Raw genomic sequence first — 18720 nt, 5'->3', positions numbered from 1 at the left:
CATGGACATTGTTCCCTTGGGTACTATGATTAGCCATTGGCATCCACTGTGAGTAATGGGCTTACTTTCCGTGGATGTGAGCATGTCCAAATATGTGCATTAAGGGGGCTCAATAATGATCTATATTGAACTCTATACCTGATTGCCTAGCTGATTTTTAAAAAGATATGCAATATAATAGTACGTAAAATTCGCGTTCGTCTAGCACAACATTCGTTTTCCTACGTTGGAAAACAAATGCGAATGTTATTAAAACATTCATGTTTTTTTTGTTTTTTCCCATTGTTTAGGCTTATTTACCTCATAATAAATAGTTAATCCAAAAGTATGGTATTTATCATTCTTTGAGGGTGTTTTTCTTACACAAATGATTGAAACATTCGTGTATGGTTCATACTATTTGCAAGATTGCGTTGCATGCAAGTCAGCCTCACATTGAAAGCCTGGTAGTGCAACATTCTATCCATAAGAATGGCTAGCCATAGCACACTTCTATATATAAAAGAGAAGCTATTTTCTGTAACAGAATTGTATCTTCATAAATTCATTAACTTCCAAACGTTCACTTCAATTTATAGGATTTACTATCATTGGTGTATTTTTCAATCACAACTCTGCATGAAATAAGATCCAATTAACATATTTATTATTAGAGTGTTTGCGTACCAACAGAGCTCTATATCCATATTCAACCAAATAGATATCTGCCAGCTTATGGCAGCAGTTGTGGTCTGCTGAATGATGCATATAACCCATAACCTCAGATAGTAGAAAACGTTCACAAGAAATAACTTTCTTTGTACCAAAGCTCTTATAAACATTTGTTATCTACAAATAGATCAAAGATGAGGCCATAAATGACCTATAAACGGGACCTAAACAAAGGCCATGATTTTATACGATCCATATTTGTGGCGAACATCGACAACTGTGGGAACCTAGGATTTGTTGTAGCTGATGCTGTTGAAGACCGTTCTGTTATCACTTCTGTGTTTCTTCCGTCCATCACCTTCTCCGTTGGATTGGTGTTCCCATTGGTGGCTTGGTTTAATGATGAATCAAGAATCTCTCGTTCGACATCATCTACTATCTATCACGAAACTAAACACCAGAATGGTTAGTTCAGATTGAAGGAACCTACTTGAAATGAATGCTCGTACATGTATGCAATATGTATACACAGCATACATGTACGTGTATCACTATGTGTTCATATAAGTGTATGCAAATGTACATGTAGGTATGCCCATAGGTGTACATACATCTTCTTACACACATGTGCAACTATGTTTACAACATGGAAAAGAAGAAATGTGAGATGGCATATTGGCAAAGAATTTATGTGTTTATGAATGTAGACCTATATGTACATATACTTGTAATTCTAGAAGTACATGTATATATAATATATGCATGTTTATGCCTATATACACCTATGACCATGTATATGTTATTCCTTAAGACCAGCTAAGAAAAGAGGAACAAATTCTGACCTTCTTGGATTCTTGGGGGGAGAGAGATGGTATGTGCTCAACGAGAAGCAATCGGATCCGTAGCATTATATCTCGAGTTCTCCCATATGCGGATTGACTGGCCTCGACAATCATAGACTCGATAGAGCGTCGTGCATGCTCCAGTGTATCGGTCGGAAGGCTAGGTCTAGCACTAGCAACTTTCTCTATAAGAATATCCTTCATGTGAAAGAGTGTTCTCGAAACCTCTAGAACACTCTTTCCTATAGCCCACCCGCTTTGTTGGTGATCCTCTTTTCCTTCAATACCATATTGAGTACCTAATTTTGATGACTTATCAGAAAGCTTCACATTCGGTTGAAAATTGGTATCAGAGTCGAAGCCTACTACTACTACTACTACTACTACTACTACTACTATTGGTAATAACCTTTATATATTCCTCACTCTCATCTACTTCTTCTCCATCTGATAGTATTTTTTCTTCCTTATTCATGCTTCTATTCATATCTCTGGAGCTCACATGTTAATTAGAGATAGAGCTCTTGAGATAATGAATAACTCTCGTACCTGGTGAATCTGGGGTGGTTGATTCTTTGTGCGAATCCATAGATGAAACAATATGCGGCCTTATTGGTAGAACAGTCTGAACCATTGAATTAATCTCTGCATATAATCAAGCATAGGTTCTTTTTCTTTTTAACACAGAAAAATGGAATAAATCCATTCAAAAGGGGATATGATACGAAAGAAACAGCTTAAAAAAAAAACATTATGATAGCATGACATGGTAACGGATCCAATAAAACAGAGATGATGACATGATAACGGATCCATTAAAACAGAGAAGATGACATGACAAGGGGCCGATTTAAAATCAGAGATGATGACATGATGAATCATTTTGAAACAGAAATGTGGTGATACCTAATAGAATATTAGCAAGTTTTGTCGCTGCAGCTGAGAGACCATGGCCAGGATCTCTGGTATTTGGAAGTACAGAGATTTGGCCTTCCTGAATAAAAGCGATGATTGATGGTGTATTGGACCGTGCATAGCCTAATAACCCTTTTCGTTTTGCTCCTTATCTTGGGAGCTATCTACAAACCCATGCATTTGTGTATGCCATTTGTTTACTTATATCATGGGCTCACAATTTCCCACATTATGAGACAAAAGGTATTCCCGGCCCGTTAACGAATATACTCTCGCCCTCGCTCTCTCACTTGTACATACATCATCGTGTCACCCGTATTTTAATGACCAAAAGCCCCGAGGCTTGTACTTCATGAGATAAGCTCGTAGAGATTGATTGTAGATGCAATAGCTTTTATGATCATCAACGGTTTATAAGTATTTTTACCAAATCCCTCCCTCCTGTACATGTGTTGCATCCCTGTTTTTGATCGGTAATTTACCTAGAGAAAGTACAAGGAGAGTGTAAAATCTCAAAAGAGACGAGAGAGGTTGTGTGTGTGGAAGGTATAGCACCATCTAGTTTTCTTCCACTCCAAAATTCTTAAAGGATAATGGAACTTTCTCGATCATGGTGTCAGTAATTGTTAATCAAGGACATGATACGTCACCATTGTTTCTACAACCACAATTGAGGTTATAATGACCTCATCAACATGGCAATCACTAATATACCCACATATCGCTATCGTCGTAGCTCGCATGTAGGTCATGGAGATGATATTTTTCCACCTTCCAATAATCACATACTTCATCTTTTCCAAATGCTTATGCCCACATGTGACTATCATACATGGGTCTCCCCTACACACATGTACAACCATGTGAACTATACAGACCATGTATTAACCCCTACTCCTCATACACGACGTATATGTGCACTAGTTGCCCCAACTCTTAGGTTCCTACTATGTCATATGATCAAAAGATAGTAGTTTTCACCATATTGATGTGTCAAATTACTTTAGTTGTTCCACCCTATAAACAGAGTTGAGAGAACGACTCATTACCTAACCTAGACGCATGATTTTGCTAATGTTAGAAATTTTCATGATTGCAATCCTCTAATCGGTATAAGTATGGTTGTCACGTGTGTATGCTATATTATATTACACTTCAATCAATTCCAACAAATTATAAGTTAATATTTGTAGCCACAAAAGTGTTTCCTTATCCTGCTTCTAATTTTCTATACCAAATTGCCTTAAAAACTAACTTATATGGTTGTACATTTGTTCACAAATGATAAGAACCTAGGGAGAGCCAATATGATGTATCTAGCCATGCGTACAAGCATAGCTTGTGATCACATATGTGTAGGCCATTTCTTCTTCCTCTTTTCGTCATTTCCCAATGAAATGATTCATATGTACAAGTATAATTATATGTGTGTGTGTGTACTAGTATAATTATATGTGTGTGTGTGTGTGTGTATGTATGTATGTATATATATGTATACAATATATGTATATGCATGCATGTATGTATATAACTGGGGCATGGCATGAACCCCAAATGAGTAGACTTGTTTACATATATTTTATCTCCTCTAGAAGATATTCCAAGACTTTCTTATTTAAAGTATAGAATCCAACCTTATTATCATATAATGTATTTTTCTCTAAAGTATCAAATTTGTGATGTATTAGCTTTAGTTATCCAAAGATTTCTATCAAGTTTGTGGTGTACGTTGTTAAAATGAATAATAATGTATTTTTCTCTCAAGTATCAAATTTGTGATGTATTAGCTTCAGTTATCCAAAGATTTCTGTCAAATTTGTGGTGTATGTTGTTAAAATGTTATTCACGCAAACCATTATGCATCCTCACCTTTTTTACATTGATTATGTGTAGCAATCAACAGGGAGATTCCTAATCACACAAATATACTAACGTTTTACTTCAATAAATTGACATATATCAAGAAACATTTGAACACTATTCGTAGTAAAGAAACATTGAAGTTGAAACACATGTTTGAGCCACTATTACTTGTATGTGCCACCATAAAAAGAGACACATTATCAAAAGTAAAGAAACCAAGTGTGAACATGATTGTAAAGTCATTTGTTGGCACGAGCTCCTTAGGCATCTATTTATGGATAGAGGCTAGTTAAGATCCATGAGGTTGCCCACATTTTCATACATGAATGATGAGCCCAAGTTCCTATTGGGTGGTTAACATGCACATTCTACACATTGCTTTGTGATTTGTTAAACTTTGGATAGACTTAACACACCTATGCTTTTCAAGCATATTTTGTAAACTTTATGGTTTTCATTCATTCGACATTTTGTTTCCCAAAAAAAATTCATTTGACATTTGACACCGATTGATTTCTCAACGTTTCTCTAAATTATGCCAAAAAATAACCATAAATTTATTTATGTAGTAAGGACCAAAAGGGAATAGCATCCCAATGAAATACGTATGTACTAAGGTTTAAATTATTGTACTACTCAGGGAAAAATAAATAAGATAAGATGCATTTAGTATAAGTACATTAACATTTAAAATGATGAAGCTTTTGATTGTAAATAGGGAACCGGAAAACTTTGTTGATCAAATGTTATCCTCATTCTCAAGTTACATGTGAACAGTAATAATGGTCAAAATTCATCACGTAATCTTAGAATGTGTTGTCAATTCCGAGCCGACAAGAATATTATTTTACAAGCAACAAGTTGTTGCATTAATGTTCTGGTCTTTATTATAGTGGTTGGTTGATAATTGGCTTTTAAGGACTTGACGAAATGCATTGCTTTATGTTTGGATAAGCTCGGTTTTCATCTCCCTTTATTACCCCATTAATCTCATGTTGTACCTTCACACTCCTGCAAGTGAAAGTCAATGGTGAACCCATTATAATTCTTCATGATGAACATTGTGATATCAACAATGCTACAATATAGTCGGCCATGATTCATAAATGATCGGGTGAATTTATATCTCAACAACCGAGTTTTATATGGAGCTAATATTTTGATGTCCATCACATTTCTTTTGCTAATACTGTAAAATTTGGTAAACTATCAAAAACTACGTTGATTGTAAAAATTAACACCAAAAGTTTCCAAAAGCCTAGAAAATGGGCATTTTGCAAACATTTTGTTTTGGAGGAGCAAACCATCAAATGCTAATATGGCATGGTAAATGAGACAATGAGTCTGAGTTTTTATATCACACCAAAATAAGAAAATACATTGAAATGTTATCATTTATTGCAAGGTCTTACCTCTCTTTTCTTTTCTCTAAAAAGCGTGCCAAGGACACTTTCCGTGCATGTGGAAGCTCTAAAACCAAAGCCCAAAACCGCAAGAAATTTATGAAGCATATAGAAATCTACATAAAAAAACAGTATACAAAAATACCTATTGCAGCTGGAGGTGGCCTCTTTAGTGAAGTACAATGTAGTTTCAGTTCACAAGGTAGGAATGTCTGTCGTGGTGATAGTGACGAAGCAACATCATTGGCTAGACTATTGGGAGCTTTGTTGGGCATATTAAATCCCGTTGCCATGTTTACTGTTCTTGTTGGAGACGAAGAAGATGATTGTAGTTGAGGTACTTCTCTCTCTTGGTATGATGACTTATTCATCGAACCTGCCAATAGCATAATGGCATTTACCTAGAACAAACAAGTTTCAAAAAAAGAAGAAAAAGAGCTTGACTATTTTTCGGCAGTTTCTGTCTCGAAAATCCTTACAGTTTCCTGCTCTGGAAAATTCTACATTTATATTCTTCTTCCTTTTTTGAAAGGATGAAATTTGCTTTATTTTAAACAGTAGAAAAAAGAGCCAAGCCGCTATTTTACGATTACCATGTCTGCGGGGACATTATCGTATACGTGCACAGTCCCTGAATAGAAGATAGTCAGTTGAGCGCATGGCTGTCTCAAAGATGGGCTTGACTGGTCATATCTAAATCATACAAAACATTAAATTAGCATGTTATTAGAGGAGAATGTTGTGGAGCAAGAACAAGAAGCTTCTAGACTACTTGCAAGCCAACCCTGTTGACATCTCCATGTAAGGTTGGTTCCTAACCACCTTGGGAACCTTCTAGAAGTTACAAGGAGGTTAGAAGATTTTAGAAGCCATGTGACAACATCGTCATCTCAAATATCACACATGCTCAAATTAAGGATCGTTTCCTTGGTTCCTATAACCTCATATGACTAATTTCCATGGTGTACACATGCATTGCAATGCATGCATGCTAACACAGTAGTACTCATGCTAATCAAAATAATTTACCCGAACATGACTTGTGGAATCCTTTCTGCGCTGAGAGGTAGATTTGCATTTTCTGAGGCGTGCTGCAAAAACAATGGTGTAGATACAAGGGGGTCAACTTGACTTCTGTTTGGACATTTATTGAACTCTGAGAGATACATTGAATGCTGCAAGAACCATCCAAGTGAAGCTTACATATGTGTGCTCATGAAATGTACATTAACTTGCAATTGATCTTGATTCACAAAATCCATTTCTTAAATGAAATTTGTGTTGAATCTGGCCCTTACCTCTGAAGAAGGATTCGCATGCCATGGAAATGTTGATGCTTGAGCCCTAATCCCTAACAAACCTGCTGTAACAGGGTACTCTTTTCATCAAATGATTTTAAATTGGTGTATCTCAAGCCTACAAGACCCAGATCAGCTTATTACATACATACATACATACAGAAATATACATACATACATACAATAATCTCTGCTATATGCATACTTATATATACATGGACATATGCACACACACATTTACATGACACATGAGTTATGGAAGCCACAATGCCAGGCACACATACCCATACATACACACATATATACACACCATACATACACTCTCGTACATACATGCATACAGATATACGCACATGCATATATACGTACATAGGTAAGTACGTACATGCGTTTTGTACGTACTATATGAGTTCTAGAAGTTGCAGTGCCACAGTACCTAGATATCTATGTATGAAATACCTGATGAGGCACTGAAAGCAACAAAGAAACCAGGGTATTCATAGAGCAAGAAGAGATGGCGCACGAAGGTGTAATAAGACATACCTCCACAGTCAGTGTCTGCATTAGAATTGATCTGATCAAAGATCTGTTTACAAGAAACTAAAGAAGTCTGCCTAGATTTAAGAGGGAGGGGAACTGAAGGATCGGCTGGTTCACATAACAGGCCCCTCTTTGCTTGATGGCCTCCTATATCTTCAGAGAGGAGATTAAGAAGAGGGAATGCCTTTGCTGCCATAACCCGCAAAAAAGGAAAGGAAATCAGAGAACATAAGAAGAGATCAAACGAATGCCCATCAAAAGACAACCTGAAGGATAGCAGGGGATGCAGTAGACAGCTTATATTATTGTACGTTTATGACTTGAATATATATATATCCTCTCCGTTCTGCTTTCCATCTTCCTTTTTGTCTGATTGTTTTGTTTTTGTTTTTTTTTTCTGAATAGGGTGTCATTATTCTTTAATCTTAGAATCTAAAGAGAAATCTTTGGATGGATTTTGTGGTTCCATTGAACCTTTCAAAGATTCAAGTCTCCCTAATGTTGACCCACTCACATTGGTGCCGGCCTGCAGTATGAGGTTGGTGCACTCCAATGACCGACTGGACATCGGGATCCTAGGTCTGTGCTTACATCAGAAAGGGCTTATTTGCATACACAAATTTATTTGAAGTTCATAACTCATGTCACCGAGTTAGTTGCGTCTTCATTTTGAGAACTTAGGTAAACGACAACTCGAGCTTATTGCACGAGATTCAATCTTTGGTATATATATATAAGCCCCCCATGGGAATTGCTTACCTTTCTAGATGGTAAAGAGACCATGGAAGGTGGATGCTGGACCCCATATTTGGAGTTAACCCATCACAAAAGAGGTTGTAACATGATATGGTTAGAATGTCAAAGCGGCCATTACAATTTTCGCGCACAAAAGCCGAGATTTAAATGTAAAAACCCATCCATAGATTGTGGTCTTTTCAAATATGCCAAAAGGTGGACCCCTTATTGAGAGGACTTGAAGCACATAAATCACACCAATAAGGTTGTAACCTAATGGTTAAAACAACAATTCAACTTTATATAGGAAAGCCTCATTCAATTGTAGGCCCATACAATTTTAAGGGTATCCCATAAAATAAAATGATCAATGTTTAGCTTTGCCTTTGATTTTGACCTATCAATTGAATTCTTTTAGCACTATTTGCACCTTTTTTTACACACGTGCCATAGCTCCATTTGGATTATTAACTAATACTCGGTAACCCATCAATTATGTTTTCACATTGACATATCCCCCTTGATTATATGAATCGTCATAGGCAAATAAATCGGGCGGCATAGTTTAGTCTTTTGTCATCAAAACAATTGGACATAAAGTTGTATTTTATACAATAGTTCACGACACATATAAGTATGATCTTACAATTGCATGTAATTGCTTCTTCTTTTTGCATGTAATTACTTAGTTTAGATATTTATATATAATTGGGTGGATCAATAGGTTAGATGTAGAATGATCCACGTCTATTGCATGTACATATACTATTATTTCTTTAACTCAATTTTCAAAGTAAATTTTGAGTTGGTAGCAAGTTTTAAAGAACAAGAAAAATAAAGAAACAATGAGTTATTGTGTTATGAAGCCTTACTAACAAGAGTTGGGGATTTTGCAAGTTCTGCGTGATTGATCATGGTTAAGGATTATCATGCCTTCCTAACTCACCAAACTAGGATCTTGCTTTGCAATTGAGGTCACAGATTGTTTTTGTAGGGAATTTCTATGTGCACATCACTCTTACTTGAATTGTTTCGAGTCAAGCGCTCCCTTATACACATCAAATTCCATTGTTTCACTCCTTCATCAAGCATATATGACTATCATGTTGTGCAAGCATCGCTAAGTGTGCACACACAAAGCTTGGTACCAATTTTTCTTCATTTCAAAATATTCGCAACTCTAGGCGTGGGAAAAAGAGTAAAATGGATTCTTACGATGGGGTAATGGATGAATGATTGTCCCAGACTCCATTTGAGGAAAACATAACTAAAATGGTGGCATATACCTATTTAAGCTCGAAACAAACCCTTGTTTGCTACAACATAAAACAATAGTCAATGAATTCTTTATGATATGACGTATAATGTAATAATGGAGGGGGACAATAATATACGATTGAAAAAAAGGGACACAACTTACACTATTTGAGATTCTACATCAATTGAGCGTGAGACAGTAAATTAAAGTGCAAAGACATTAGTACTTTGAAAAAGGTAAAGTTCTTCTCTTGTATGCCATAAAATGGTCAATGATCATCATAATGCATACAAAAATAACACGTGGTGTGAAAACATGGGCAATAGGAGATGATTTAGTATGATAGAAGCACAATCAATTCAACACATGGAAACAAGGTGAATGTATTAGCCATGGTGGAAAGTTACATTTGTGATAATTTAATGACAAACAATAGTTTACCTAAAAGCTAGAGGAGTTTAGGACGAAAATTTATGCTTAAAGAAAATGAGTGAATAGTGATAAAAGCTATGATGAGCTCTCCATGAGAAGATGACCTTTGAGGTGATGTCAAAGGAACATACTATTTCTCTTGGCTTGGTGTAATAATATATCAACTCTCTTACTCTATCAAAATCATGTTCAAAAAAGAAATCGTGGATGTATGCAAGGATGTGCTTAGTCTATTACTCCATCAAATAGACATAAAAATGTGTGGATATTCTAAGAACACAACATCAAATTGCATAGTGTTTGCGGTCGTAGTCTTTGTTATTGGATAGCCCATATAGATAGTTGTTCCCTTAAGTGTATTCTAAGAAAACCAAATCAATTTGTATTTACAAACAATCTATTTTTTGGACAGTGTGCATATTTTATTTATAGTCACACATTCCCTTCGGTTAACATTTAGAGTTGAATGTTTCATAAAGTTTCCTTTAGAAGATCACGATGGTTCATTTTCCATCCTTTCAATCCACACCACAAATTCTTCTAACTTGATCCATGAAGTATCTCCCTTAATAAATACTTTAATCTCTTTTGCCAATATCATTTCAGGATTGATCAATTATTAATAAGGTGAAAACTTCATCCATCCAACCTTTTCGGTTAATTTCTTGATAAAGGCCTGGTATTGATTTAATGTTTTGTGACGAAGAATTTGTCACGGTGGTGTGCAAAATTAATGTAGTTGATAACATAGAATGGAGTGTAAAGAATTAAGAAACTCAATAGCTAATAGAAATCGTTGAAAGAAGAAATTAAGCGCACACGATATGGTTATTTGCAAGGAAGTATTTGAGAACCATAATAAGATAATCCATCATTAAACTTTTACAAGCACATTTGAAATTCCAAATGAGTAGGGTGATTTCAGAATTGTAGTACAATTTATATATAAAATGAGGGAGATATGTGGCAGAGCTTAACTACATCGCTTTGTTCAAGATTTTGAGCCATATGATTTGTTTTTGCAATGCATTATATTTTAGGTAAGAAATTCAACCATGCGGTAAAGAATAATTACATATCACATTCAAACATAGAGTACAACTGTGCAACATGAGAGACATAAAAAACATAAAGTGGTCGGAGGAAAAATCTAAACAACTAGTACAAATATGAAGCGTTCTACTAATTATGAATAGTTCATAAAGCCTAGCATTCAATAGCTTATAAAGTCTAGTATTAGACCTATGCATAAGAGATGTTAAAGGAGTTAGAGTCAATCAATTAAATAACGAAAGTGCCATAACCAATTTCTCAATTGATGCACGCAAAATGACGACAATAGATGGTGGTAACTTCTTGTAAAGAAGTTACCAACCGGGGATAACTTTGTAGTCGATGAATAAGTGTTTAACATACTTGTCTATGACTTGTCAATTTGGCGAAATCTAATTTCCTTGATTGTAACAATACACTAGTAGTCAAGACGTAATGTACAATACAAATAAGCATCTGCACAGTTGTTACGGGCATGATCATATAATATCCCGTGGTAAGATTGTACCGTAGTATTCTATACACTTGGATAAAGCGTGGTAATGCTCGTAACAACAGTGGTGCCCATAAACACATGATTATAATAGTGAAGTTAATGATATGAATGAAAGTTTCACTACTATAATGTCAAGTAAGGCATTGTATCCTAAAATTTGAAGTAGAAAAAACACGAGCTAAACAAGTGGCTATTTTTTTTTTCCTTGAAAGATTTTCTTCAATAGTACTAAAAATATAAAAAAAATACAAGTAAAAGTTACCTGCTTGTAGGCTTACAACGTAATGTATGTACACATAAACCTGTACATAAAAAAACAACTTATACAGGGCTGTTGAACCTTAAACGGTACATTAGAATGCTGGTTTTGTATCAAGAAAGGGTCCATGGAAGATAATAATTCCATGGAGGTCTTTGATTTGTCACTACAAAGAGAGGCACCTTCCTCCATAAGTGAAGAATCTTCATCCTTCTTTTATGAATATTTTTTGGAGAACCGCACATGTTATCATATTGCCCATGAACTACTCTCAACAATGTTTCCCATATCTCAAGCAATACCTCTAGAAGACCAAGTTTTGCGGCATTGTAAAGTCGATTGCATCTACATTTCCATAATACCCATAATGTTATCGTAGTCACAGTTTTCCAGATTTGGACAGATCGCACATGCTTTCGAGGTTGTTGAAATGGACTAACTGATATCAATCTTTTGTTATGTACCGTCATGGCCTCTTGTATATCATCACCTCGTACAACATCAAGCTGGAGTGTAAAATTCCCCACACTGTTGCTCCCCATGAGAACAAGCAACCAACATTGATTGTTAGGAATAAAGAAATAACTTTATACCATACTTGTTGAGTCAAGGGACAAGACCAAAGGGCATGCTTAGTAGTCTCCGGCGTTGCATAGCAAAATCCACATTGCCTGAGATTATGTGCTACATTCCCTTTTAATGTCTAGCGAACTGGTAATGTTGCATGCATTAATAACCGTCTAAAAAGAATAAATTTAGAGGGCCCCTTGAAAGACTAGATCCATCTCCAATATGTTTTCAACTACAACGTTGAAACACCCCAATTAGTCCAATGTTTTTGTGCTGCTGGCGCCATTACATTCATAGACCTTAGTAATGACCTTCCTAGCTTTATTGAATACTGAAAGAAGGGAACCATTATGATCTGTTCCCCCAAGGAATATGTCCAGAACCGACCCCCCGGATCCCATAGTAGTCTTGCAACAAGTTCTTTTGCATACAACCACATCATATCACACATATGAATGATAGAAGGATAAGGATCAAGCAGACACTTCTTTCCCATTTTTGCAAGCACTTTGATTGGTGCATTCCGCACGTGTTGAAAATAGTTGCAGTCAAAGGCATGAGGCTGCATTCTATTGTTATCAAGCATCTCAAAATAAGAGATGCACCCATTAGGTGAGACACCCTTGACAACCAACAAAATATCATTTATGAAGCATCCAAGCAAAGAATGTTCCCGTATGGGTTCGAAGGTTGCCGCTAATGAGGAATATGACGCTGAAATGGAAACCGTCATTATCTTGGTTCCATGAAGAGCTTGTAAATGCGCAAGTCGATCTGCTTGTGGCCTCTGTTGGAATTGAATCCAAGTGCTTACAGATGCAGCTGGCCCATTATCCAGTTTACCCCAAGCAAGGTGAGTTCTAAGACCCAACACTTTTCCTACATTATCCCGAAATAGAGAATTTCCAAGAAGAGGCTGATTGACCAATGCATCCCAAGTAGAAGGCTTCTCCTTAATTAGAAATGGCTTGATCTCATCCCATGCCCTTGTGATTCCTAACAAAAATCGGTTAGAAGTTAGATCCCGCCTTGGCGTTTGTACATCATTCAAGAACAACCATTTTAGAGAGGGAGACCAAACTCCCCCTGTCCTAGGACTTAACTTCATTAGTTGGTTTAGAAACATTCCTTTCCAGGCTTCTGACCCTAGCAACAATCCTTGAATCACAAACTTAACCAGGAGGGCTCTTGACTGCATCAAAGGATCTATCAAACCCAACCCTCCATGGATTTTAGGTTGAATCAACACCTTCCAAGCAACTTTGGTTATTGTTCGAGATCCATTTTTTCTTCCCAGAGGAAATTACGAATCAAGCTTTGTACTTTCATTATTGCTGACCTAGAAAATAACCAAACATAAGCTATAAACCACATGGAGGCCAAAAGTACTGAATTTGCTACTACAACCCGACCTGCAAAGGACCATTGTTGGGCATCCCAATATAGAAGTTTATGCTTTATTGATAATAGTAGCGGTGATAACATAGCTTCTGATTTTAACTCTATACCAACTAGGCATCCCAAATACCGAACAGGTTCACCTTGGTTAAGCCAGCAAAAAGTAGAACCTGGATACCAAGCGGGATGAGGCTCTGCACCCACCCATAACCCTACCGACTTATTCCAATTAAGAGAGGCACATGTAGCTTTCGAGAAATTCTACAAAGCATTTTGTACCTGCCTGAGATTACCAATCTCCCCATCAACATAGAGGGTCGTATCATTTGCAAACTCAACATCCAATACAGTAGACTATGCAATAGGTAATGCTATACCTTTTATACTAGCTGAAGAAGATCTTAGGTATGAGGCTAGAGCTTCCTCATACAAGATAAAAAGAGAAGGGGCAAGATGACATCCTTACCTAATCGACCTGGAAATCGGAAATATTAGCCCATAACTTCCAACAAACAAAATTGAGCTAGAGGCTTGCCTATATAAGGCCGAAACACCATTTATCCATGCATTAGGAAAACTTAATCTTGACAACACTGCCTCAAGAAAGTCCCAATCTACTTTGTCATAGGCTTTTTCAAAGTCCAATAGTAAAATTGCCATTTGTTGTTTATTTTGTTGAGCTAGTGCAACCATTTCCCAGAACAAAAAGATATTATAAAAAATGTTGTTGTCTTGTATAAAACTAGACTGCGTATCATGAATAATAGATGGCAACAAAGATCGTAATCTAATGGCAATTGTTTTTGCCACAATCTTATAAATATCATTGAGCAGTGTTATTGGCCGCCACTTAGAAACTTCATCACATTGCACATTGTACTTAGGAATCATATATATTATTCCTTCCTTCCATTCCACCGGCATAGTTCCCGTTGAAAAAATTAGATTAGTCGCTCTAGTAAGGATAGGGCCAAGAGAATCCCAATAATGTAAGTAGAAGCCAATTGCTATTCTGTCTTTTCCGGGACAAACATCCTTACCCAAGGATTTAGTTGCAAATAACACCTCTTGAAATGTAAATGGTTGTATCAAATGAGATGCCATTTCATTTGTGATCTTTTGTTTAATAGTTGCAAGTATATCTTGTTTCTTATAAAGACTATTTGTTGTAAAAGTTGTAGCAGACAACAATTGATGATAGTAATATGAGATTATACCTCGCATCTCGTAGTCATCTGATGTATATGATCCATCAGGCCATTTCAAAGAGGTAATAAAGACAGGTTTATATTTTCGTTTGAATTGATTGAAGAATTCCTTATTAACTCGATCTTGCTTTTGTGACCAACGAGCAATATTACGATAAAAGAAGAACGTGGAATGTGCATGTTGCTTTTCTTTTAAATTTCTTTTTACCCGCTGCAAATAAAAAAGTAGCATGGATGAAGTTGGATACCTTTCCAACAGTTTTTGTAATGCTGGAAGAGCACGACGCAAATTTGCAATTTCTGAATTGTAGCGATACACCGAAGTGGAGACTATATTCATGAAGAAATTCTTTGTATCAAGTATGGCATCAACCATATTGCGAAGAATCAAACAATCATCCGTAAAGTTGTATTTTGACCATATCTGAACAATTGACATCCGATGGCTATCATCAGATAGTAAGGAAGGAGGAATACGCCACTGCTTAGAGTATCTCTTCTTGTAAAATGTAACATTTAACTTCAGAGGGTCATGGTCAGATATCGTTGATCCAGGAATAATGCCAAGGGATTCGCCTGCATCCCAAAAGAAACTGTTGGCATAAAATCTATCCAGCCGAGACAAAGTTGCACTAACCACACTCCCATTTGATCTAGAAAATGTAGGGACCCTTGTATATGTGAGAAAGACTGCACCTTCCATAAATCAAGTAGACCAAAAGCAAAAGAAAATGATTCCCAACACTTAGGTTCCCAACTTGAAATTGTGGTAGTTGTACATCCTATTCTATTAGAAGCATCTTCAATCATATTAAAATCGCCTCCCACCAACCAACAATATGCTAACCCCGCATATTCCACAAGAGACAACCAAAAACCCACCCTCGCGGACGCGGAGTTAGGAGCATAGATATTCATTAGGCCAACCTTCTAAGACCCTATTTTTATGATAATAAATTCTGCCCGTTTATTCATTATAACAATACCTGCTGATAAGATAATAGATTGCAAGTGTTGTCTAAGAGCTATACATAATCCGGCTTGACGACTATTTGAACCAAAGGTAGGAACCCAAAAATGAGTCCACTGTCCTGGTAAAATGGATCCATACTTTTGAATCCTATCCCTGCACAGGTGATGCTCTTGCAAAAAGAGGATATTGTCAAGACTGAGAGAGAGAAAGAGAGAGAAAAAGAGATAGAGAGATAATTGAAAGAGAATTATTATATTGAAGCGTAAAATGGATTACAAAGAGTAGGCTACAAAATGGCGTTGAACCAATTTAGGTTTGGGATGGGTGGTAGATCCCTATTTATAAGTAATAGAGAACACTCTAGAATATTCTAGGTTATCCTAGAATGTAGAGTAATCTAGAAGATCTCTAGAGTATTCTAGAAGGTTCTAGTGGTATAGAACACTCTAGAATATTCTAGGTCATTCTAGAATGTAGAGTAATATGGAATATTCCTATGATATTAGATTTCATATTCTAGAGACTATACATATAAGAATATTAATACAATGGTTAAGGATTTGACATGTGTACAACAAGGTCGTGGGTTCAAATCCTTTCGAGTCATAATGTGAGTGTCATGATCCTTTCGATGCATGATGTGATTGTTATCATGACACTATCCCCCTTCTTCGACGACACGTCTCACGGGTCGTAGGGTTTGTATTAAGACCTGGTTTACAAGGATATTGGCGATGAAATGCATTGACGAGTTCTGCAACATTGGAAAGATTTGTGGCAGTTTCCCAAGTTCGATCATTGGGGGTATAGCCTAGCCAATCGACTAAGTAATACAGCTTGTTGCGCACGATTTTGGAATCGAGAACGGCAGCAACTTCAAATTCAGGCCCGTCCAAGAACTCTCGCACGATTTTGGAATCGAGAACGGCAACAACTTCAAATTCAGGCCCGTCCAAGAACTCGACAGGTGGTGGGGGTGTCGTAAGACGGCCTGGAATTGAACTTGTAGTATAACGTTCCAAAAGGGATACATGAAATACCGGATGAAGATGCATGTGCGGAGGGAGGTCAAGACGAAATGCAACATCACTTATCTTACCAGTGATCATGTAAGGGCCAAAACGTTGGTAATCCAATTTACTGCAAGGTCGAGTGGTCTTGATGTTGTGTTGGAGAAGCCATACATGATCCCCAATGCGGAACTTTTTTGAGGAGTCTAGACGATGACGATCGGCAAGCCTCTTGTGTGTAAATTGAGCCTCGTGCAAATTGTGGAGAATGTTAACTTGAATTTCTTGGAGGCGACTAAGACGATCCTCGGCAGCAGGGTTGGTAGGAACTTCTGGATGCGCATTCATCGTCCACCGAGGATGACAACCCATATTTGCGAAAAATGGGAAATATCCTGTAGAAGAATGGGCTGAGTTGTTGTAAGCGAATTCCGCCAAGTGCAAAAAAGCAACCCAATCATCTTGTTGATAGTTGATGAAACAACGAAGATATTGTTCCAATGTCTGGTTGGTACGCTTTGTTTGGCCATTTGTTTCAGGATGATAGCCCGAAGAAAGCTTAATTGAAATGTGGAGAAGTTTGAACAGGTGCTTCCAAAACTTTGAGATGAATTATGGACCACGATCACTAATAATATCATCCGGCAGACCATGATGCTTAAATACCTCCCGCATAACGAGATCAGCCGTCTCTTGACTAGTAATCGACTTTGTACATGGCAAGAAATGTGCCATTTTGGTAAATTGATCAACCACTGTGAGAATTGCATCAAAACCTTTTGAAACTGGGAGATCAGTAATGAAGTCCAAGGATATAGACTGCCAAGGTGTTTCCGGAATGGGAAGTGGTTGTAGTAAGCCATAGGGTCGGTGACGAGGATTCTTTGATCGACAACATATATCACAACTCCGAACATACTCCTCAACAAAATGACGAAGGCGAGGCCACCAATAGCGTCGAGAAATTAATTCTAGAGTCTTGTGAACTCCAAAATGACCAGCCATTGGTGAGTCATGGCAATGTTGCAAAACTTGTAGCCGTGGGGGACCATCAGGAACATACAATAAATTTTGTCGAAATAGAAAACCATCATGCCAATAGAACTGACAATAGTCATTACGAGGATTTTTCGACTATGAGCAAGAAGCATGATTCGGGACGATATGATCCAAAACATCCTTGGCGAAATCATCAGTGGCCATATGATCTCGAATGGAATCAAGAAGAGTGGAATTTTCAAGAGTTGTTATGGCGTTAACTACCATTAATCGTAATTGATTAGGACCCAAAAGGATTTGTTTTTGATGCTCAAATGCAGGTTCCCCTGGACGAAGTTCCATATAAGAGCGCCGAGAAAGAGCATATGCTTTGCCTTGCTGCATCCCAGGGCGATATATGATGATAAAGTCGAAGTGAGTCAAAAATTGCGCCCACCGGACTTGTCGCCGACTCAAGACTCGAGCATTTTGGAAATAAGTCAGGTTCTTATGATCATTGTAGACAATGATTTGCTGAGAAGAACCTTCTAGGAAATGTTGCCATTGTTGAAACGAATCCACGATTGCAAGAAGCTCTTTGTCATGGATCTCGTAGTTGATCTCTGCAGCTTCAAACTTTCGTGAATGAAAGACGATAGGGTGTAGTTTTCCATCATCTCCAGTCTGCGAGAGGACACTCCCTAGTGCAAAATTGGATGCATCGGCTTTGAGGATGAAGCGTTTTGTTGGGTCGACATGTGCTAAGATAGGTGCCGTTGTAAATGCTCGTTTTAAGCTTTCGAATGCCTCGGCTGCATCTGAACTCCATATAAATGGT

The 18720-nt window shown here is 37.1% G+C and overlaps 3 protein-coding genes across 4 annotated transcripts in view; 1 reads left to right on the top strand and 2 right to left on the bottom strand.

The window, feature by feature from the left end:
* The window catches only part of LOC147868398 (V-type proton ATPase catalytic subunit A), a 69601-nt gene that overhangs the window by 26359 nt on the left and 24522 nt on the right, over positions 1-18720 (top strand). The gene's annotated exons all lie outside the window — the stretch shown is intronic.
* LOC147868400 (uncharacterized) lies at positions 625-2589 on the bottom strand. 2 transcript variants are annotated; one of them, XM_087318671.1, is made up of 4 exons: positions 2400-2584; positions 2043-2138; positions 1494-1792; positions 625-1090 (listed from the first exon to the last, which is right to left on the bottom strand). In XM_087318671.1, the coding sequence occupies exons 2-4, from the start codon at positions 2125-2127 to the stop codon at positions 863-865; spliced, it is 612 nt and encodes a 203-aa protein (XP_087174797.1). In that variant the 5' UTR covers positions 2128-2138; positions 2400-2584; the 3' UTR covers positions 625-862. The 2 variants fall into 2 exon arrangements, with proteins under 2 accessions (XP_087174797.1, XP_087174801.1); XM_087318675.1 differs by having other exon boundaries at positions 976-1101; positions 2400-2589.
* On the bottom strand, positions 4987-7818 carry LOC147868399 (protein TIFY 6B-like). The gene is made up of 7 exons (XM_087318667.1): positions 7516-7818; positions 6973-7034; positions 6704-6849; positions 6268-6367; positions 5820-6075; positions 5684-5741; positions 4987-5282 (listed from the first exon to the last, which is right to left on the bottom strand). Exons 1-7 carry the CDS (start codon positions 7706-7708, stop codon positions 5186-5188), a joined length of 912 nt encoding a protein of 303 aa, XP_087174793.1. The 5' UTR covers positions 7709-7818; the 3' UTR covers positions 4987-5185.

The sequence above is a fragment of the Azolla caroliniana genome, unplaced genomic scaffold (genome assembly GCF_043228905.1).
Source record: "Azolla caroliniana isolate FFs.n. ecotype wild unplaced genomic scaffold, voAzoCaro1.0.p SCAF_1, whole genome shotgun sequence".
NCBI classification, from domain to species: domain Eukaryota; kingdom Viridiplantae; phylum Streptophyta; class Polypodiopsida; order Salviniales; family Salviniaceae; genus Azolla; species Azolla caroliniana.
Note: the sequence above shows the minus strand (reverse complement) of the source record. Positions and strands in the feature narration are given on the sequence as shown.